The 23277-nt window shown below is 40.4% G+C and overlaps 1 protein-coding gene across 1 annotated transcript; it reads left to right on the forward strand.

Moving 5' to 3' along the window:
* Window positions 1-505: 505 nt before the first annotated feature.
* Window positions 506-6805, forward strand: LOC132641523 (single-stranded DNA-binding protein WHY1, chloroplastic). The gene is made up of 7 exons (XM_060358553.1): window positions 506-901; window positions 3334-3431; window positions 3540-3632; window positions 4497-4591; window positions 4916-4989; window positions 5087-5175; window positions 6384-6805. Exons 1-7 carry the CDS (start codon window positions 652-654, stop codon window positions 6501-6503), a joined length of 819 nt encoding a protein of 272 aa, XP_060214536.1. The 5' UTR covers window positions 506-651; the 3' UTR covers window positions 6504-6805.
* The last annotated feature ends 16472 nt before the right edge of the window (window positions 6806-23277 follow it).

The raw sequence follows: 23277 nt of genomic DNA on the forward strand, positions 1-23277 counted from the left end.
GTTGTCTCCTTCATCTTAGTCGTTGATCTTGCTACGCCTGCATCGAATCTTGCTATAGCCGGTCGTCTCCTTCATTCTAGGTCGCCGATCTTGCTACGCTGGTGCCAGATCTACACCGGAGAGGTTCGTCTTCTTCGTCTACCACCAGATCTACGCCGGATCTCCACTGGATATCCATTATTATACTATTTTATACAATGTAGGAGTGTGTATAAACACTTCATGTATAAGTTTATATAATATTGTATACCAGCATAAACATATGTATAAACACCTCTCATACATTTTTATACACTTTTATATAAGGTTGATATATTATCTACAGTATGTGTACGTGAAAATGTGGCTATACGGATATAATTTAAAAAATGGCTACGTAAATGTAATTTCTTTTGTTGAATTTACATTATGGAAATTTGCTCTTCGTATACTATAGGAAATGTAAGTATTTGATTTTAAAATACAAAGATTTTATCCATAATTAAATCATAGTACAAGGGTGTTTATATGAATACACTTTCAGAAAGCTCTTCCCTTTTGCTCCAAGAACAACAGGACTTTCCAAATTCCACTTTCCATTCTTGGAACATCAAACTTTCTTATAAAGATTAAAACTTTCATTACCCCATTGCCATAAAACCTTTTGAAGCAATGTCTAATTTCTCTCTTTCTCCTTCACCTACTTCAGGTTTTAGCATTAGCCTCCAAAACCCTACTAAAACCTCACCTTATCATCACCAACCTCTCTCTTTTTCCACCTCCATTAATAATACCATTTTTACCCCCTTAAATTCCCACACAAAAACATTCAAAGCTTTGCCCAAGAATCTTTCCTTAACATGTCGCCATTCTGATTATTTTGAACCTCAACAGCAACAACAACAACAACAACAGCCACATGGTAAACTCTGTTAAATCTTGAAAAATGGGTTTTTCTTTGTTAGTGGCTTTTGCTTATTCTTAGTATTTCCTAGCTGCTATACTTTTTTCTTGGACTGTTTCTTGTGGGTCTTGGTTGAAATTTTAATTTTCCTATTTTTTTTTAATGACACGGAACCCGCAGCCGCTGCCCTTTGGGTGCGCACAGGATAAATCCCGCTTCTGTGTAATAGCCCGCAAATCACACAGGAGAGATAACCTGCACTAGTAATTTTCCTATTTTATAAACCAGTTATGCTCAAATTCTAGCTCTTACCTGAGGTTTAAATGAATGTTCTTGCATTGAGAATTACTGTTGTTAAATTTCCCTATTTGCTTCATTTGTTAAACTCAAAATAGGGGTAAGGTCCTCCCCAGACCCTACTTTGTGAGATTTCATTGGGTATGTTGTTGTTGTTGTAAAATAGCGAATCTTTTCTTGAATTACAGTGGTTGGTTATGGCTGCATTCTATTTATATGTACAATTTTTTTCGATTTACAATGGTTCTTTTTGCTTGGTATGTTCTGCCTGTGAGGTCCTGTAGATTATGGAAAAGGAAGGGAGTACTTTTTAGTTTCTTCTAATTCTAGTCATCAACAAAGATATCGGAATTTTTTTCCACTTTTTGATGTTTTCGTCTTTCTGCTTTCTATGTACAATCTTTCTTTAACATGCCGCCGTTCAAATTACTTGAACCCCAACACCAATAACAACAACAACAACAACAGGGTAAACTCTATTAAATCCTTCTTTTTTTTTTGTACTGTTCTTTTGTGGGTCTAGGTGACACTATACCGCTGAGTTATATCCCTTCCCCGGCCCATCGAGAAATAGAACTGACTAATCCTAAGTCAAAGGATTGAGAAACTCAACGCCACTATTCTTGAACAACCTGGAGCCGAGCCTTCTTTTCGCACTATTATGGAGATGAGGTCAATTGAAATTCTTGGGGAGTTATACATTTGTGTATTGATAAGACCGTTTACTATTTCTTGAAGCTCAATCTCTCCCCCGGATGAACCATATAGCCAAGAGAAACCATGAACCAGAATAGAAGAGCTTGCCCCCCTCAATTTTTTTATTTTCCTATTTTATGAATTAATTTATTAAGCTAAAATTCTAGCTCTGGCTGTGGATTGGTTTTTGGTGCCTGAGGTTTAAATGGCTTTTCCTGCAATGTGCATTACTGTTGCTAATTTTTACCTAATTGCTTCATTTGTTGAACTCGAAATAGTGAATTTTTGTTTGATTTAGAGTTAATGGTCAAAAAAACGTCTGAACTATGGTGATAGTTGAGGACTTGAGGTAGGAAAAGGGAACAACTGATAGTTGGGGGATGAAGCTCGTGAAAAAGCGTTAGTTCAGGTGTGTTTTTGACCATTATCTCTTTTATTTACAGTGGTTTGTTATGGGTGCAATCTATTTATACGTACAATGTTTTTGGTCATATGTATACGTAGTCCAAATGGAGAACATTGGTTCTGGTTGAACACTTTGTGAATGCTTGATATGCTTTGCCTGTGAGGTTCTGTAGATCTGTATTTATTAAGTCTTTGAAATGTAAAGGGAAAGGAGTACTTTTTAGTTTCTTCCAATTCCAGTCATCAACAAAGATACCTGAAAATTTTCCCACTTTTTAATGTTTTGTCTGAAAAGAAAAATTAAGGGGTCGTTAGGTTGTTGGTTAGAGTTATGCAGGGTTTAGTTGTTCATGTATTGGTTATTCCATATATATATTTTTTTTGATTAAGCACCGGGTGTCCGGGTCTCTTAGAGCCCCAACTAATCCCGGGGGTGCACAGGCCCTCGGCAAGGAGTTTCCCGCAAGTGCACCATGGTTAATTCAGGTTTTACCCAGTCCGATGACCCTCAGAAATTGTTTGCACCCAGTGGGTTTCGAACTTGAGACCTTGAAAGGGAGCACCCCAAGGCTCAAGTCAATTGCCACCAGGCCAACCCCTGAGGGTTGGCTATTCCATCTTATACCCTTCATAACATAAAACATCGATTCCCTCGTAAGTTATACCTGTATTGGTTATGCGGATCTGTAAACTGACAACCAAACATCGTACTCGTGTGCTGAATTTTATACATAACAACTAAAATACTACCAAACATAGCTCGTGTGCTGAATTTTATACATAGCAACTAAAATACTACCAAACATAGTACTAGTTATGCTAATTTTTATACATGAATAATTTAGTTCCTAACCAGCAACCAAACGACTCCCGTAGGCTGTCTCCCTCCTACCTTGTGTTTTCGTCTTTCTAGTTTCTAGTATATTGTTCATAGAACACAAATAAGATCAGTCTTGGTATATTTGTTTGAAATAATTACTTTGTCTGGTCCATTTGTATTATTTTGAGCCATTTCATGTTATGGAAGAACTAAAAATGTCCTTGGTTTTTAGGGGCATCTTCGCCTAAGGTTTTTGTTGGATACTCAATATACAAAGGGAAAGCAGCTCTCACCATTGAACCTCGGTCGCCAGAGTTCGCGCCTATAAATGTATGCTTCCTCATATTGTGTTGGTTGCTCCTCTTCTGTTTAATCTGTATTTGTCATTGAGAAAATCGTAATTTAATGCTACTGTGGTGGTTGTAAATTATGGCGCAGTCGGGGGCATTCAAGCTGTCAAGAGAAGGTATGGTGATGCTTCAATTTGCACCCGCTGCTGGTGTTCGTCAATATGATTGGAGTAGAAAGCAGGTAATCATTACCTTAATTCCTCTCTTTTCCCCACTGCATAATACATTTTCTATGTGCTTCTCTTATCCATGGATTGCAGTGAGGCTAAGGTTTGATAAATATGGGGACTTCTACATGATTACCCCAGCGAAGTGAAAAAATCACCCGTCTATACGTATTTACAAATTTTGCCCATTAAAAAATTGTACCATACAATTTTGTACGTGGTATATCTTTGGGGTAACATTCACATAATTGTATACCTTTCAGGTGTACAACAATAAGAATAGTTGAATCACACTGTTATATACTCCCTCCATTCCAAAATAAGTGTCTCTTTTAGCTCATGCACACCCCATAAGAAATTGCTCGCTCTTAGAAAATTAGGAGTGTTTTTACCAACTTACCCCTAATTAATGCTTAGAAAAAGAAAAGTTATTTAATGATTCTTGATAATAAATAAGGGTAAGTTTGGAAGAATAGAATTAATTTCTTCTTGAAATCCTAAAGTGTCACTTATTTTGGAACAAAATAAAAAGCCTAAAAGGACACTTATTTTGGAATGGAGGGAGTAACATGTAAATTGTATGCCCCAAAGATTTACAACATACATACCTGCTGGATGTTTTATAGTAATTTTTTTTCCCTAAATAGGTATATAGTGTAATATTTTTAAATTGGGTATTTTTTGGGTAATCATTTTGGGCACACATCTAGTTTCCCATAAAAATTACCAGATAGGAGATATGTAGTAGTGATTTGTGGTAGACGTGTACGTGACACTTTTAGCTAACATGGTGAGTGTGCCATGGAGTCGGGCCATGATTTCTGACTATCCATGTGTTGCTTTTGAAGTGCCTTTCTCAGCATTTGTGTGTTTTTCAGGTCTTCTCGTTGTCAGTGACTGAAATGGGATCTATTATCAGCCTTGGGGCAAAAGATTCATGTGAGTTCTTCCATGATCCAAACAAAGGAAGAAGGTAAAACCTACATCTTTTTGTGAGGTCATAAAAAACCTAGTGAGACTGATTCCTAATATGAACCCTAGAGCGACCACTGTTCGGCAATTAGCTCCATTACCATCTATCAACTGTCCTGGATATAATTATGATTTGTTTATCATAAATGTATTTGTATGCATAAACATATGCGATTTATCAGAGTACTTGCTTGGAGACCATTATATTTAATTGATAGGGATCCTAGACCATTATATTTAATTGATAGGGATCCTATCTGTTGGGAATTAATATGCATTCTCATCAGTTTAAGTTCTAAGATGACATTTTATGTGTGCTTTACAGTGATGAAGGTAAAGTCAGGAAAGTGTTGAAGGTCGAGCCACTTCCAGATGGCTCTGGTCACTTCTTTAATCTCAGTAATTGCCTTTTCCTTAAACTCTATTACAGTGAAAATTCGAGATTTTATTTTTAAACTATAAAATATGACTTGTTTCCATTCCTAAATGAATGCAGGTGTTCAAAACAAGCTTATTAATTTGGATGAGAACATTTACATCCCTGTTACAAAGGCAGAGTTTGCAGTTCTTGTCTCAGCATTCAATGTAAGATGAAGATAGTCTCCTATTTTGTGTCTTGATATATAGTCTCTGATTGTTTTCTCACCCATGTGTATACCATTAAGTTAGTAATCCACTTGGGTTTTTCCATCTTGTGGTGCTAAAGAGCAAATTTGCAAAAGTTCATGCACGCATATAAGTGGCTGTTTATGCAGTTTATGGGTCCAGTCTCTTTGATATTTGCTCAAATTCCCTAATCAGGAGTAGACCTCAAGTTGAGACCATAAATATGTTGGTAGCCCCATAGTTTGCTGTAGATATGGATGAGAAAGGATAAAGAAATGAGATTATAGGTCCAGTCCCTTTGATAAGTGCTTAAATCTTAATGTAATCAAATGCACTTAATGGCCTAACTTCTGAACCATTTAGATTCAGACCTCCATTGAGTGCAAACAAATGAGGCCTAAGTACTCCCTCCATTCACTATTACTTGTCCACAATGGACTTTGCACTTGCTTTGAGAAATAATAAATGAAGTGCATATTTACATAATACTCATATTAATTGGTGTATAGTTTCAATGCACTTGAAAAATGATTTGGGATTGAGTAGTTAGTGTTGAGGGTAAAACATGAAAAAATATTTGTTTTTCTCTTGATATGCTAAAGTGGACAAGTAAAAGTGAGAACTTATTTTCAGTTTAGTGGACAAGTAAAAGTGAATGGGGGGAGTAGAGTTTCTTAGAATCTTTCTATTTTAGGAAATTGTTTGCTTTTCTATTGGAACTTGCCAGTGGCTAGAATCCAATCCGTACAGCGTACCTTGTGCTTTTTTGGTGAAAACCTGGGAATTTAGGTGACGAGTTTTCTCTTGTTACTTTCTTGCATTTTGAAATAAAAGCATGTGGTGGAAGCTGAATCTTGGTAATCTTGGTTTTTGGAAAGTATTTCATGTTATACTATAATTTTAACCATCTTAGAATTGAGCTATCTACTATGTGTCAAGTATTGATCAAGCCTTATAAATCTTGCCTGCAACATCACCCTCCTTCAAGAGCTCCTCTTGTTAAAGTATAGCATCGTGACTAGCTAACCCTTTGTGATCGTTGTTGGTGTTGTCATTTCACGGTGGTTCTTTCTGGTTAAACCTTACCTTACCAAAAAAACAGTGGTTCTTTCTGGTTGGTGCTTATTCTGATCTTGCTTTCTAGCAGTGTTGCCTCTTCTAACATGTTATCTGCTGAATTTGTGCAGTTTGTTCTGCCATACCTTTTAGGTTGGCACACTGCCGCAAATTCCTTCAAGCCTGAAGATACCAGTCGCTCAAACAATGCAAATCCAAGATCAGGCGCTGAACTCGAATGGAATAGATAGGTTCTCGCGGGCTAAAGAACGTTGCCTCGACTATGATCGAGGGGCAAGATGTTCTTTTGGCCCTCGGATCGAAATTTTGTATGACCCACTCTGACTTGCGCCCTCCAGTGATTTTGCAAAGGGTTTTAGAAGTTTCGGCGATAGTTGTATTAACTCTCTTATGGTAATGCTTGACTTAATGTAGTTGTGTTAGTGTCTAGGTGTGTTTATTATGTAGCCATATTGCTGTCGAAACCATTAACTGATTATCCTGTTGAATGTGAAATCAGTCTAGTTTTTGTGAATCTATTTGGTTCTTTGTATGTCATTGTTTCAGGATTATGTGCTATTCCAGCTAGCCTTTTCATAATCACAAAAAGAGAATATGTCAGCTTGTCAAACAAGGGAGCTCTTTTAGCTGATGTTTGCTTCAAGAATGAGGCTCACACTGACCTCTGCAGATCTTTTTTTGAAAGGTCCAACGAAATACTTGAGGATTTTCCTGCTGTATCACATGTTATAGTAGGTAGAGAAGTGCACAAAGACGAGTTAAATTTTCCCAAGCTTGTATTATAAGAGATGTTTGGCATTAAAGGAAAAAAGCTTTAAGGCTCCAGTGACACGTTTTAAAGTCATACAGACTTGGTTTAGATCATATATAATTGGTGAGCTGGGTTATTACATATGATATTAGAGTCTCCACGTGCAACCTCTAGTGAGGGGGTAGTAAACCCTCACGAGGTTGCGAGTTAAAAGAGGGAGTGACTCGGTATTAAGTATGGTGACCCGGTAGACGCGCAAACCGAGTGAGTTCGGGCCAGATGTGCTAAAGATTGATGACTACGAGGGTACGGTGCTATCCTTGTATTTTGTTTGTTGCGCTTGACCTAATGTACCCTTGCCATCTTATGTTAACTCATTTGGAGGTTTGTCAATTTGAATCTATCTTCATCATGCTGCTGAAAGACGGAAAGGGGAACCGACTCGTTCCGTCCTTGCGGTGTAGCATCCTAATTTCCAAAATAAGGAAAAGTTATGCGGTGTATAAGGGAACAAAACAATATTGCTTGTATACTTTCATAGTTACGGCCTTTTGTCATATCACATATGCCAAAACTTGAAGCCCATTAAGTAAGCCTTTGAATTATTATGGATCTTAGACTACAAAATGCGAAGCCCATGCATTAATATTGTGAATATCAAGAATCGATTTTTTTAAAAGAGAAATTGACATAAATAGCCGCTTTATATCAAAATAATAGTCAGCAATGTATTTTTTTTTATTATACATATTAATGTATAATATTCATATTTTATACATATTGCTTTGAATCTCTTTAGCCGTATCTGACCTCTTTTTATGTTTTTATTGAGTCGAGGGTCTCTCGGAAACAGCCATCCTACCTTGGTAGGAGTAAGGTCTGCGTACACTCTACCCTCCCCAGACCCCACGTTGTGGGATTTCACTGGGTTGTTGTTGTTGTTGTAGTATATATATTTGACTAGTGGCTGTAATTATGTTCGACCAATTGGCCAAATATGTTAAAAGTCCTTTTTAAAATTGGGGTTTTTTTCTTTTCTTTTCTTTTCTGATTCTCTTCACTTTCTTCTTTCTTTATTTTCAACTATAAGTCAAAGATTAGTGCATAAAAAAGGTACTATATTGTTCAGATCAAGTTTCACGTCATTTGAAGTTATACCTGAATGGCTACACCAATGAGAGATTTAGGTCAAACGTCTTTAAAGAATTATTAGACCTCAAATAACAGAAAAAAAAATATTATTTTTTGAAAAAATATACAATAACAACTGATAATGAAAGACTGTGACACCATCATTTTACCTTGGAGGAAAGTAAATGAAAAGAGTAGATGATTTGCATACTTCACATTGTACAACTTCTTTGCATTATGTGAAAAATGTACGTTTTGTTGTCACGCATCACTCAAGCATCACAATTTTTATTTGATGTAATTTTTTTCAATGGAAAGTGTGACTAGTTGAAAGATTAACTATACAAAACAGTTAAATTATAATACTACAGTTGGTTGTAATGTAGCGTAGGATCTACTAACTCATTGACCATCACACTTCTAAGTCGTCATATGTATAATTTTTGTCATTTTTCAAAGAGGAAAAGGTTAGACTTTATAGTATAACGGATTAAAATTAATCATTTAGGTTTACTTGCCCACCTAAGTAACTAAAAATATGAAGCAAATTTTATTTTTATTAAGTTGGATCCATGAGAACGAATAAGATAAGTATTAAATGTGGTATTTAATTTGTGTGCAAATTGTCATAAATTGTTATTGCAATATACACCGACCCCTCAATTGATTATTGATGAAAATCTTCATGAATCAATTTTTTTTCTTTTTTCTAATTGAATTATAGTGGGTTAGTAATACTACTTATAATGAATACGACGTATTTATGTTAATTACATAACAAGAAAACAAATTAGAAACTCGTCAAGTTACTTAAGATTATATTAGTTTCCCACAAAAAGAAGAAACCAAATTATGTACTTTGTCTTTTAATACCCTTTTGTAAACAAATTACACACACATATAACAAATCAAGCAGAAAATTAGAAGGTTTTACGATTGTGGTGGAGTGATAATTACTTCTTCATCCTTAACCAGATATCTCTGATTGGAGCTCTTGGTATAAATTCACCTTTTTTAATGAGCACTTTATCTCCCACGTGGGACTTTCCGACGCGAATTCAGATTTAGTTGGTTACCCTATGCAGGAAACCGACACTAGGTGGAAAAAAAAAATAGAAGGTTTTAACCCCCCTCATAGTGTAATCCATAGAATCCATATTGGAATGTGGGGAGTAATTTTACCAATTTTGAGCTTTACATTATTAAACTAAATAAACTAATTATATTGATATTCACTCTTTTGAGGAATTGTAATACTTGCTTAAGTTATAATATATGCAAATTAAGGAATTTGGGCAAGCTAATCAGCAAACAGCAAATAGAAGATCCCAATAACTCCAAAAAGGAGGGTATATAACTTTGCTTACCTTTTACCTTTCCTAGTGGTTCAAAAAAATCAAGTGTAAAATATATAAATTTTCATATTTTATAACACTTTTAATTTCTTTCTTTCTTTCTTTCTTTCTTTCTTTCTTTCTTTCTTTCTTTCTTTCTGGAGCAATAGATTATATGAATCTTCCTTGGAAAAAAGATGGTAAGACTCTTTTGGTCATAAATTGTGACTTACACTAAAGTGGACTAACAAATGTGATACATATACAAAGAATCTGCGTAACTAATGCAACAAAAGTAAAAGCTTTGAATAAGGTCTTAAATAAACATGCTTGGGTCAATATATTAATTTAGAGGAAGTGTTAATTAAATATAACAATCAGACTTTTTATCAACATCTGTTAACCCACTCTGATGTAGAACGACCAATAAACAAATTCTAGCTAATCCACACATCTTAATGATTCTTTAGTGCTATAATATTTAACTAAATTGACTGCCCTTAATTCCTAAAAAAATGCAACAAGAAGTGTGTTATTGACGACCTAGCTAAAGGCCTTGACAATATAGATAGGATGAAATTTTCATTTAGATTAAATACATTTAGCTTAATCATAATCATGTCAATACAATTTAATTACTTAGACTACACAAAAAAAAAAATAGAATTAACAACATACAAATTCTATTGCTCAACAACAAAATTTATTGCTAATCCTATTTAGCGACAGATTATCAAAAAAATTTGGTTAGCTAAGAGTAATTTAGCGATGGATTGGTGACGAAATTTGTAGCTAATTCCAGATTCTTTTTGTAGTGTATAGGTATCCAGTATATTCCCACAAGTGGGTTCCGGAAAGGATAGAGTGTATTTAGGCTTTATCCCTGCCTCGAAGAGGTAGAGTCATAGAGAGACTGTTTCCAAAAGACCCCAGGACAATGACACATAACAAGAAAGTTAGAAAAATACAATGCCGAATTAAAACGGTATAGCAAGTAAGAATCTATTCAATTATTTTTTTTTCATATTATGGAGGTAAGATAAATGTTCCCATCCTTCATACTTTTACTTTTGGATTATCTATACAATAAGCAGGTAACAGTCTGCCTCACCCTCTTTTGAAACTCAATAAGAAACAATTTTTAAAAATCACACTAGCTCTTTTTTATATTGAAAGAGAAAACTATAAATCCAAACCTTATTTTCCCTTAATTATTTCATTATTATATATGAATATGTATATAGTATTAAACCGATACCTCACCCAACCCCTTGTATTAACACCCCCCACCCCCCAAAAAATAAAAATAAAATAATACACACCTCAAATTTCTCGGGTGAAGGAACGGGGCGTTATATGATATTTAAATCATTCTAATGAATACATATAAACTCTAACCACCCGGATAAAGGAGTGGAGAGGGGTATAAATAGGATTTTAGATGCTATTCTATTCTAGTAAAAGTAATCTAGTCCTAGGATGTTTATCTACTCTACACATATTAGTATAAGTTTTTGTTTACCTACAGCATTTTAATTAATAAGTTAAAGTCTGGCCACTTAAAAATAACTTAACCTTTATGGTTGTTATCCTTTATAATCTTCTAGATTTTTTAATTTTTTTTGGTATTTGAAGATGATCAACCGTCCCTTACAAGTTGGAAAAGTTGTGAAGAACTACACAGGATTGATAAAAGTAAATATTACTACATGCACCAAATATGAACTGTTGGGTCTTTTTGACCATTGGTCAACGGCTAGTAACAATGCCACATTTAATTTATTTATTTTAACAAAATCGGACTGGCGCACTGGTGGGCCGCGATGCGGGCTACAGGCTGAGCAGGTCTATCGAGCCCAGCCCTTTCCTGGTCCCCTATAATGCAGCCCCCAATGATTATAGGGGTCGTGCCGGTCCGTGAATTTATACCTGGCTGGAAAGGGGCTGAACCATCCCATTAGACAGGTTTGTATGAAAATATCATATTTGATGGGAGGTGAATGTCACTTCTAGTGCTTTTGGACCTCTATAAGATTGTTGTGAAATAATGCATACCTGAAGACGATGGTGTCATAGTCTGCATCTGCTTTGGAGCCGAAAACAATTGAGGATACCTAGACTTCATATCATCCTCGGCTTCCCAAGTCATCTCTTCTACATTCTTATTCCTCTAAAGTACTTTTACGGAAGCTACATCTTTGATTCGCAACCTACGAACCTGGTGTTCTAAAATAGTAATAGGGACTTCCTCATATGACAACTACTTCGTAACCTGTACATCATCTACGGGCACAATCCTGGAAGGATCTTCGATGCACTTACGGAGAATGGATACATGGAAAACTGGACGTACAGACTCCAAGTCTGAAGGTAAGTCCAACTCATAGGCTGCTTGGCCTACTCTACGCATAATTCTGTAAGGACCAATATATCTAGGGCTAAGCTTGCCTTTCTTACCGAACCTCATGACACATTTCATAGGTGATACCTTCAGGAATAACTAGTCATCTACCTGGAACTCCAAGTTTCGTCGTTTATTATCTGCATAAGACTTCTGGCGACTCTAAGATGCTAAGCATCACAATAGATAGCATAACCCTCTGCTCCAGAATTCATTGCCAGTTCTAACACTTCCACAGGGACCAGAGGGTTATGATATTTATTATGACTCTTCTCCACCGCCTGCTGAACCAAAACAGGCCCTATCAACTTTGATTCTCCGACTTCGAACCATTTGATGGGAGATCTACACTTCCGCCTATACTCGTACGGGGCTATCTAGATACTGGAATGGTAGCTATTATTATATGCAAACTCAATAAGTGGAAAATGATCATCCCAACAACCTCCAAAGTCTATCACACATGCTCGTAGCATATTCTCGAGCGTCTGAATAGTACGCTTAGCCTGCCCGTCTGTCTGGGGATGAAATGTTGTATTGAGGTTCACATGTGTCCCCAAACTCTTCTAGAAATATCTATAAAAGTTAGCTGTAAACTGTGGACCTCTGTCTAAAATAATAGATACTGAAACACCATGAAGTCGTACTATCTTTCAACAGCTCTAATAATCGCCTCTGACGTAAATTCAACTCTTTCTGCTTGAAGATGTACTGAAGGCTCTTATGATATATATATATATATATATATATAACATGAATACCATATAAGTAATGCCTCCACGTCTTTAATGCATGAACCACTACAACTAAATCCAAATCATGGGTTGAATAATTCTTCTCGTGCTTTCTTAGCTCTCTCGAAACAAAGGTGATAACCTTACCGTGCTGCATCAATAAACAATCCAATCCGATGCCCAAAGCGTCACAATAAATAGCATAACCCTCTAGTCCCTCTGAAAGTGTCAGAACTGGCAATGAAGTCAGTCTGTCCTTCAAAAACTCTTGAAAACTCCGCTCACAAGCATTAATCCACTAGAACTTAGTTGCTTCTAAGTTAGCTTCGTCAGTGGCGCGGAAAGGGAACAGAAAACTTATAAAATCTCCTGTAATAACCTACCAACCCCAGAAAACTACGAACCTCTGTCAGTATCGTGGGTCTAGGCCAAGTCTTCACAACTTCTATCTTCTGCGTATTAACCCTAATGCCCTCATCTAATGTAATGTGCCCCAGAAAATCCACAGAGTACAACCATAACTCACATTTAGAGAACTTTGCATGCATTTTAATCCTGAAGGACTTTGAACACTGCATGCAAATGATCTACATGCTCTGCCTCTGATTGGGAGTAGACTAGAATATCATCGATAAATACAATCACAAACCGATCTAAGAAAGGTCTAAATATGTAGTTTATAAAGGCCTAAATACATGGTTCATCAAATTCATAAATACTGCTGGGGCATTAGTCAACTGAATGACATCACACGAAACTCAAAGTGACCATTTCTAGTCCTGAAAGCTGTCTTTGGAATGGCTTTCTCTATGACCCTAACATGATGGTAACCTGACCTCAAGTATATCTTTGAAAAGCATCTGGCACCCTGCAACTAATCAAATAAATCATCAATTCTCGGGAGCAAATATTTATTCTTTATCGTTACTTTATTCAGCTGCATGTAGTCAATACACATTCGCAATGAGCCATCTTTCTTCTTTACAAATAACACTGGTGCTCCCCACAACGACATACTAGGCCTAATAAAGCTCTTCTCGAGCAAATCTTTCAACTGCTCTTTCAGTTCCTTCAACTCAATAGGGGCCATCCTATAAGGGGGAATAGATATCGGCTGAGTATCTGGTAATACATCAATAGCAAAGTCAATCTCTCGCTCTGGCAGAAGGACAGAAAGCTCATCTGGGAATACATCCTGAAACTCATTAACCACTGGAACAGACTGGAGAGCTAGTGACTCTGCTTCTGCATTCTAAACTCGAACTATATAATAAATAGAACCCTTCGCGATCATCTTCTTTGCCTTGAGATAGAAAATAAACCTAACTCTCGATGAAACTATATTACCTTTCCATTCCAGCAATGGCTCTCCTGGAAACTGAAACCGGACCATCTTTATTCTGCAATCAATATTAGCATAACAAGAAGCCAACCAGTCCATACCCATAATAACGTCAAAATCCACTATGTCTAACTCAATCAACTTAGCTACGGTATGACAATTACAAACTGTAACTGCACAATCTTTGTATACAATCTATGTATACCCGTCTAGCTATCACTAGATCACCAACAGGCATAGATACCTCAAAAGGCCCAATCGACTCGGGTTCCACCCCAAACTTATCAGTAATAAAAGGAGTAACATATGACAACGTATAATCTGGGTCTATTAATATGTATACATCATAAGAGGAGACTGATAGTATATTTATGACAACATCGGGCGATGACTCAAGATCCTGTCGATCAGCCAATGCATAAATGCGGTTCTGAGGAATGCTCAAACTGGACGCTCCACCTCTGCCTCTACCGTGTCCGAATAATGTTTGAGAACCCTGCCCAGGAGGGCATACCGATGACGAAGAACCAGCTGCAGATCCCATCAACTGAGCTACACTTCCACCACCTCTTGATAGACAATCTCGCATAATATGGCCTGGCTGACCACAGGTATAACACACATCTGAATCCAGACGGCACTGTCTGCCATGCAACTTACTATACTAAATACCTCGTGGGCGAGATAGCCTCATCTGGCTAGAACCACCTCTGACCTGGGAACTGGAAGCCTTGGAACTCTGGCCTGGCCCAGAATAAGTGAGTCGATCAAACCTCGGTCCTGGAGCCGCTGAAGAGGCTGGATGCCTTGGAATCTGTTGTCTATAACAACCCCTAAACTCACCAAAGGAACCAGAAGATATAACTCTTTTACTCTGGCCCTTATCATGCTCTCGATCAGCTCGCTGTTACTGCTTTCGCTCCTCTAAAGTCTGAGCATACGCCTGAATACGAGAGATATCCATACCCTCTTGAAGTGAGGCCATTATGCAATCATTAATCAAGTGCGGCCCAAGTCTAATCACAAATCGGTGTACCTAATCCTCTATCTCAGCTACAATTGTGGAAGCATACTTGGCTAGTGAATTAAAGAGAAGACTATACTCCCGAACACTCATATTCCCCTGGCATAAATTCAGAAACCTATCAACCGGAGCCCGTCGGGCCTCTGCTGGGAAATAATGTCGAAGAAAAGCCTCTGTGGATTCCTGCCATACTGCTGGAGGTGTATTAGCCCCTTTAGACAACTCCCAGGTCTCATACCATTGGATAGAAACATCTTGCAAATGGTAGGAAGCCAACTCTATTGACTCAGTGTCTGAAGCATGCATTACCTTCAATGTCCTCAGTATCCAATCTATAAAATTCTGCAGGTCCTTATCTAGTTTTGATCCAAGGAATACTTGAGGATCCAAATTAATAAAGTCTCGAACCTTGGCATAACAGCCCTGTCAACATAACTAGTACCCGTACCCTGACGTTGGGCTTGAGCGACCACTAACTGAGTCAATAATCGAATAGCACATCGCATCTCCTGGCCTGATGCATCATGTGGAGGAACTGGAGGTACTATAGGTGTAGCCCTTCTAGGGTCCACTGGGACGGAAGGGCTCTGAGAAGACTGAGATAGGGCCTCACTCTGGGACTCACCCTAGCCCACATCTATTTGTAGCGCCTGACTGGTACCCTCATCTGTGGTAGCCTTGCCTCTCTAGTTGGTTGAAGCTCTGCTCATCACAGGCATTGCTGTAATCACAGTACGTTATTAAAAAAGAAATCCCGTTGGTACGGCTCGAACGCATGATCTAAGATAAGAAAGAAGGACAATATTCCTAAATGCCCGACAACCTACTGTTTATAAGTGTGGTGCACAACACATCATAAACTAGACTCTGATAGACACGGCTTGTAGAAAACCCTAGGACACAGTTGCTCTGATATAAATAGCTCCTATAGCTTCGTGGATCAGTGTTTTAGGAATTGAGAAGCAAAAAAAAAAAAGTGTCAAGGCCCGCTTCACGCTTTAAGTGAAGCACTTGCTTCATTGAAATAAAGCGCGATCTGTAAAGTCTCAACTTTTTAACATTAAAAATATTTAGATCTTGAAGTTAAACGATTTAAATCTTCATATTACTAAATATTATATTTTTCAACATATAAGATAATGTATTGTAAATATATGGCTAGCATCTTATTAATTTGAATTAATTTTTACTAGTATAAATAATAATAGATCTATGTGAAGTTAAACTTATTATGTCTTTTAAGAAACTACATTACAAATAATAAATTTGAAAAAAAAAAAGCCTCTTGCTAATATTTGGGTTTGGGACTCTGATTCTAATGAGCCACTCTTGGTCATGGATCACACGGAAACATGTAACAATGATGTTTCCTTCAGGCCAAATTATGCCAGAACCATTATGAGTTCAAATACAGACGTTGTAGCAAAGTGACATTGAACAACATACAATTAAAAACTCTATTTTTTCAAACAAGTATTACTTAAAAAAAAATCTACTCGCTACAATTCACCTGGTAGAGTCTCTTTCCTCTCTTCCTCACCTTGCCGGAAACGGCAAGGTCAAACCTGTAGATTCGGGTGTAGCAGGCCCGGTATGGCTAGTTTTGCAAGACAATTAATGCGTCACCCTCTATCCACCACAGCTCAGCCAAGAGCAGGTGAGGTTACCCTATTCTTTTCCTTTTCGCTGCAATCCATTTATGAATTTTGTCTCATTCATTTTCAAATTCTCGATTTCAATTAGTTCTTCATATATTGAAGGGAATTTTACCCTTAATTTCACAAACTCACATTGAGTGGAACCCTAGACATTGGGAATTTTGGGGTTCTATATAAAGGATCCCATCCTACTGTTTCGAGAGAGTTGAAAACTTAACATTTTTCACTTGCATAAAGTTATTAAAATTGATTTACTTAAGGAATGAGAATGTGTGGGATACTATTCACCCTTGACCGGGATAATGCTTGGGCCGGTGCTGGGCAAGGGCACCGACAGGTCTGCCTTCGACGTTGTCGAAATGGCCAAGCCCGGTGACCCGAGCATCCAAGCCCGATGACCCGAGCATTCATGGCCGTTTTTCCGAGTAGCCGTTGGTCCGTGTGGCCGTTGCATGCGGGCCACGCGCCAGTAGCGTCCTGCCATAGTCAACCACCTACCATGCGTGTGTCAGACGGCGCCGTCAGTCTAATCCCACCAAATCCGTGCAGAGTTGTCATTGTTATTATTATTTTATTATTTCCCATTGTATGAGACCCATGGAGGTGACACTATAAATAGGGCACATCATCCTCCTTTGAGGGGGTTGGCTCCTTTTACTTTCCAAGAACATTTATAGTAGAAGAATTCATATATACAATCTCTCTCTCAATATTTGATTCGGCCAAGGCCGTCTGTCGCTATTATTATTGTGTTTCTTCTATCTAGCATTTCACATTGTTCATAAACGTTTACATTCATAGCAAATTATCATCAATAGCCGTTTCACTAAAGAGCTCTCAAATATATATTTTCTCTATCAAACACACATCAAGATCCAAGCACATATCCTATACCCACTTACAAATTTAATTGATTATCTGAATCCGGGGTAAACAGTTTGGCGCCCACCGTGGGGCTAGGATAATAGTGGTCTTTGGCCTTGATTTCTACAATATTCGTCAAAACTAAAAGAAAAACAAATCACTACCCATCTCTGCGGAAACGGACCAAATGGCTGACGTCGAACAATCCGGTCATGTCAATAACGCCGAGATTGTGGCGGAAAATGAAGGAAGCGGACTACGGGCATTGCCAAATCCCGCTGACCCGAACCCCGTCGATTCAAGGGAGGGGCTCAACCGGTAGAATACCGTGGATCAAGAGAATGCCACCCTACCGGCCACTGATCCTCTAAATACTCACAATTCCGCCACATTGTCCCGGGATCGGAGCCGGAGAGAACCGGACGCACTAAACGATGGTGTTAACTTACGTTTAATTTTTAAAATGTTGCAGGAACAGAGAGCGGCAATCACCGCGCAAGGAATGGAAATCGCTCAGCTGCAGAGCGGAAAGGATGAAGCGGGGCCGGGAAAGGCAAAGGGTACTGCCGAAACCGGAAGAAATGAAGCGCGAGTGGTTGAGAACGACGGCTTCGGAGCCGGCTCCTCCACTGAGGTCCTAAAGATGCTCGAAACTTTGGCAAAACGGGTAGATTCGACCGAAAAGAGGGTCGAGACATACAATTCTCGGGTGGACCAGATACCGGGGGCTCCACCTTTACTGAAGGGGCCGAATTCGAAAAGATACATCCAAAAGCCCTTTCCACCGAGTGCGGCCCCGAAACTAATCCCGAAGAGGTTCAAAATGCCCGATATACAGAAGTATGACGGCACCACGGACCCACACGAGTACGTGACCTCATATACTTGTGCCATAAAGGGCAATGATATGGAGGAAGATGAGATCGAGTCGGTGTTGCTGAAGAAATTTGGGGAAACTCTGTCGAAGGGAACGTTGACGTGGTATGACCACCTACCCGAGCACTCGATCACTTTTTTCGAAATGCTCGCCGATGCCTTCGTAAAGGCACATGCCAGTGCCATAAAGGTGCAGGCCCGTAAGGCCGATATCTTTCGAATAACTCAAAGGGACGATGAGCTACTATGGGAGTTCGTTACCCGGTTCTAGAGGGAACGGATGGAACTCCCCCCGGTGCCAGAAGAATGGGCCGCGCAAGCTTTCACAAAGGGGCTCAACATGCTAAGTTCAGTTGCCTCAGCCAAATTGAAAGAAAATTTGCTGGAATACGAGGCCGTGACATGGGCCGATGTCCACAATCGGTATGAGTCGAAGATTCGGATGGAGGATGATCAGTTTGAGCTCTCTTCGGTAAAGTGAAAAGTGAATAGAAGTTTCGATAAATCGAAGAAAGGTTATGAAACGAAGTCTGAATCATCAAAAGAAAGGTTTCGGCCATACTCCCACGCGGAGAGATCAAATTTCAGCTCGGAAAGGTCAAGGGAAAGCCCGAGCCATTTCTCAGGCCGAGGCAGCAAGCGGGTCGAGCGCCCGTCAAATAGCCGGGGACTCTCGTTCAGGAGCGATGCCGGAAGTTCCTCCAGCAATAAGGGTCCACCGAAGATTTCGGAGTACAACTTCAACGTCAATACCTCAGGCCTTGTCTCGGCCATCGGCCGCGTCCCGGATGTGCGATGGCCGAAACCACTAAGGTCAGATCCGGGACAACGGGATCCGAACGTGGTGTGTGAATATCACGGAACCCATGGTCACAAAACTGAGGATTGCCTCCAGTTGAGAGAAGAGGTAGCCCAGTTATTGAAAAACGACCATCTCCGAGAACTATTGAGCGAGCGAGCCAAAAATCACTACAAGGAAAGGGAAGCTCATCGAAGGGTCGAACCGGTTGAGCACCAGCATGCAATCAACATGATAGTTGGGGGTATTGATTTCCCCCGGGGGGCGATAATGAAACGGACCAAGGTCTCTATTGTTCGCGAAAAACGCATCCGAGACCATTCAACCCGGGGCTCTATTTCCTTCGATGACGAAGACACGGAAGGCATCATTCAACTGCACAATGATGCGTTGGTAATTTCTATACTCATCTTTAAAACTAAGGTTAAACGTATTTTGGTTGACCCAGGTAGTTCGGCCAACATCATCCGATGGAGAGTGGTCGAACAGCTAGGGCTGCTGGATCAGATCGTATCGGTGGCTCGGGTACTCAGTGTTCAATATGGCTAGCGAAACTACGAAGGGAGAGATCTCGTTGCCCGTGAACGCGGATGGAACCATTCAGCAAACGGTGTTCTGTGTGATCGAAAGCGACATGAAGTATAATGCGTTATTGGGTAGACCTTGGATACATAGCATGAGGGTAGTTCCCTCAACACTGCATCAGTTGCTGAAATTCCCCACCCCGGAGGGGGTGAAGAGCATCCGAGGTGAGCAGCCCGCAGCAAAGGAAATGTTCGCAGTAGAGTAGGCGGCGCCCCGGCCCAAGGAGCCGGCTCATGAAAACAAGGGTGTAACCGGAGGGGAGGTCCCCCAATAGGAACCAAAGTATACTGGGCCAGATCCGGTGCGTGAAGAAGATGACTTCGGGATACCCAGATCCTTTGTCATGCCAGATGACTCGACTGCAACCAGATCAACCGTAGAGGAGCTGGAGCAGATCATCTTGTTCGAATTCTTACCACACAGAAAGGTATACCTGGGCACGGGGCTCACCCCGGAGCTCAGGCGTAAATTAATTGAGTTTTTTCGAGCTAACGCCGATTGCTTTGCATGGTCGCATATAGATATGACAGGTATATAACCGGAAATAGCGTCACACAAACTCAGCTTGGACGGGAAATTTCCCCCGGTAAAGCAAAAAAGAAGGCCCATGGCGGAGCCGAAACACGCCTTCGTGAAAGACGATGTAACAAAGCTTTTAAATATAGGTTCCATCCGGGAGGTGAAATACCCTGATTGGCTTGCTAACGTGGTGGTGGTGCCCAAAAAAGGATGATCGATACGACGGCCGGACATGAAATGTTAAGTTTTCTCGATGCTTACTCCGGGTATAACCAAATCTGGATGCACCCGGAGGATCAAGAGAAACGTCCTTCATCACCCGCTATGGGACTTACTGTTATAACGTCATGCCTTTCGGATTAAAAAATGCCGGAGCAACCTACCAACGCCTAGTTAATGGAATGTTCGAAGAACAAATAGGGAAAACTATGGAAGTTTATGTTGACGATATGGTTGTTAAGTCCTTGGAAACAGAGGACCATTTAAAGCATTTGCAGGAAACCTTCGATGTGCTCCGCAGATACAACATGAAGCTCAACCCGGAGAAATGTGCTTTCGGGGTAAGGTCCGGAAAATTTCTGGGTTTCATGGTGTCAAACCGGGGAATTGAGATCAATCCGGACAAGATCAAGGCCATCGAGGATATCGAGGTCGTGAAAAACATAAAGGGGGTACAGAAGCTCACCGGGAGGATAGCGGCGCTGAGTCGGTTCATATCGAGATCCTCGGACAAGAGTCACCGGTTCTTCTCTTTGCTCAGAAAGAAGAACAACTTCGTTTGGACACCGGAGTGCCAAGAAGCCCTAAGGGAGTTGAAGAGGTATTTGTCTAGCCCCCCGTTGCTGCACACACCGAGGACCGGTGAGCCACTTTTCCTCTACCTAGCAGTCTCCGAAATGGCGGTAAGCGGCGTTTTGGTCCGAGAAGAATCAGGTACGCAATTCCTTATCTATTATGTAAGTAGAACTTTGGGGGATGCAGAGACCCGTTATCCCCATTTGGAAAAGTTGACATTAGCACTGGTAAGCGCTTCCAGAAAGCTCAAACCTTATTTTCAATGCCACCCCATACGTGTAGTAACCACGTACCCTTTGAAAAACATCATGCATAAACCTGAGTTGTCAGGTAGATTAACAAAATGGGCTGTAGAAATTAGCGGTTACGATATCGAGTATAAACCTTGAACGACCATCAAATCCCAAATCTTAGCCGATTTTGTGGCAGACTTTACCCCGGCCATGGTCCCCGAGGTCGAAAAGGAACTTTTTCTGACCTCGGGAAAGACCACGGGCATTTGGTCTCTACACACGGACGGGGCCTCGAACCTTAGAGGTTCCGGACTAGGGATTGTCCTTAGGACCCCGGCCGGGGATGTCATTCGACAGTCCGTTAGAACTGCTAGATTGACTAACAATGAAGCCGAGTTTGAGGCTATGATTGCAGGTTTGGAATTGGCTCAAAGCATGGGAGCCGAAATAATCCAGGCAAAGTGCGACTCGCTTTTGGTCGCGAACCAGGTGAATGGCGTGTTCGAGGTAAAGGACGAGCGGATGCAGAGGTACCTTGAAAAAACCTAAGTGGTACTTCATCAATTTAAGGAATGGACTATACAGCACGTACCGAGGGAGCAGAACAGCGAAGCTGACGCATTAGCAAATCTGGGATCCTCGGTCGAGGGGGAGGAAATCATCCTCGGTCGAGGGGGAGGAAATCAACCTCGGGGCAACGGTGCACTTATCTAACACGGCCATAGAAACCGGGCACGCCGAAATATACACAATGGGCTTAACCTGGGATTGGCGCCATAAGTACATAGACTACTTGCATGATGGTAAACTCCCAAATGACCCGAAGGAGTCAAGATCACTACGAATCAAGGGTGCCCGTTTTTGCTTGGTGGACGGCCAACTGTATCGACGCTCTTTCTCGGTCCCCTGGCTAAGTGCTTGGGCCCCGGTGAAACGGAATACGTAATGAGAGAGGTACACGAGGGAACCTGCAACAATCACTCCGGTGCAGAAGCCCTGGTTCGAAAAATTATCAGGGTCGGTTATTACTGGAACCGGATAGACGAGGACGCGAAAAGATTCGTCCGAAAATGTGACGGGTGTCAGAAGAATGCCCCGATGATTCATCAGCCTGGGGAGTTGCTACATTCGGTGATCTCGCCTTGGCCTTTCATGAAGTGGGGAATGGATATTGTGGGCCCGTTGCCTTGGGCACCAGGTAAGGCTCGTTTCATTTTGTTTATGACTGACTATTTTTCTAAGTGGGTTGAAGCACAGGTCTTCAAAAAGATACGAGAAAAGGAAGTCATCGAATTCATATGGGATCACATCATCTGCCGCTTCGGCATCCCCTCCGAGATAACTTGTGATAATGGTCCTCAGTTCGTGGGCAGCAAGGTCAACGATTTCCTCGAAGGATTGAAGATCAAGAAAATCGTGTCAACCCCGTATCACCCATGTGCAAACGGACAGTCAGAATCCACGAATAAAACGATAATCCAAAATCTGAGGAAGAGACTTGAAGCATCGAAACACCATTGGAGGGAGATATTACCGGAGGTGTCGTGGGCTTACAGGACCACGTCCAAATCGAGCACGGGGGAAACCCCGTTTTCATTGGTTTACGGAGCCGAAGCCCTTATCCCCGTAGAAGGCGGCGAGCCGACCCTTCGTTTCAGGTATACCACCGAGGAGTCAAACGAGGAGGCCATGGCCGTGAAGCTCGACCTCACAGATGAACTACGCGAAAGCGCGTCGGTCCGCATAGCGGCTAAAAAACAGAGGATGGAAAGATACTACAATCGAAGAGCCAACTTTCGGCATTTCTAGGTCGGGGATTTAGTGCTGCGAAAAGTTACCTTGCACACCAAGAACCCCAATGAGGGAAAACTAGGTCCGAACTGGGAAGGTCCGTACAAGGTAACCAGTATAACGGGAAAAGGATCGTACCAATTGGAGTCCATGGATGGGCAGCGTCT

The sequence above is a fragment of the Lycium barbarum genome, chromosome 5, assembly GCF_019175385.1.
Source record: "Lycium barbarum isolate Lr01 chromosome 5, ASM1917538v2, whole genome shotgun sequence".
In the NCBI taxonomy this organism is placed as follows: domain Eukaryota; kingdom Viridiplantae; phylum Streptophyta; class Magnoliopsida; order Solanales; family Solanaceae; genus Lycium; species Lycium barbarum.

Excerpts from the sequence above, each read along its gene's own strand:
- LOC132641523 (XM_060358553.1), top strand. The coding sequence starts at position 652 with ATGTCTAATTTCTCTCTTTCTCCTTCACCTACTTCAGGTTTTAGCATT. Across the intron at positions 3,432-3,539 it reads CAGAGTTCGCGCCTATAAAT|TCGGGGGCATTCAAGCTGTC; the intron begins GTATGCTTCCTC and ends ATTATGGCGCAG. Across the intron at positions 3,633-4,496 it reads ATGATTGGAGTAGAAAGCAG|GTCTTCTCGTTGTCAGTGAC; the intron begins GTAATCATTACC and ends TGTGTTTTTCAG.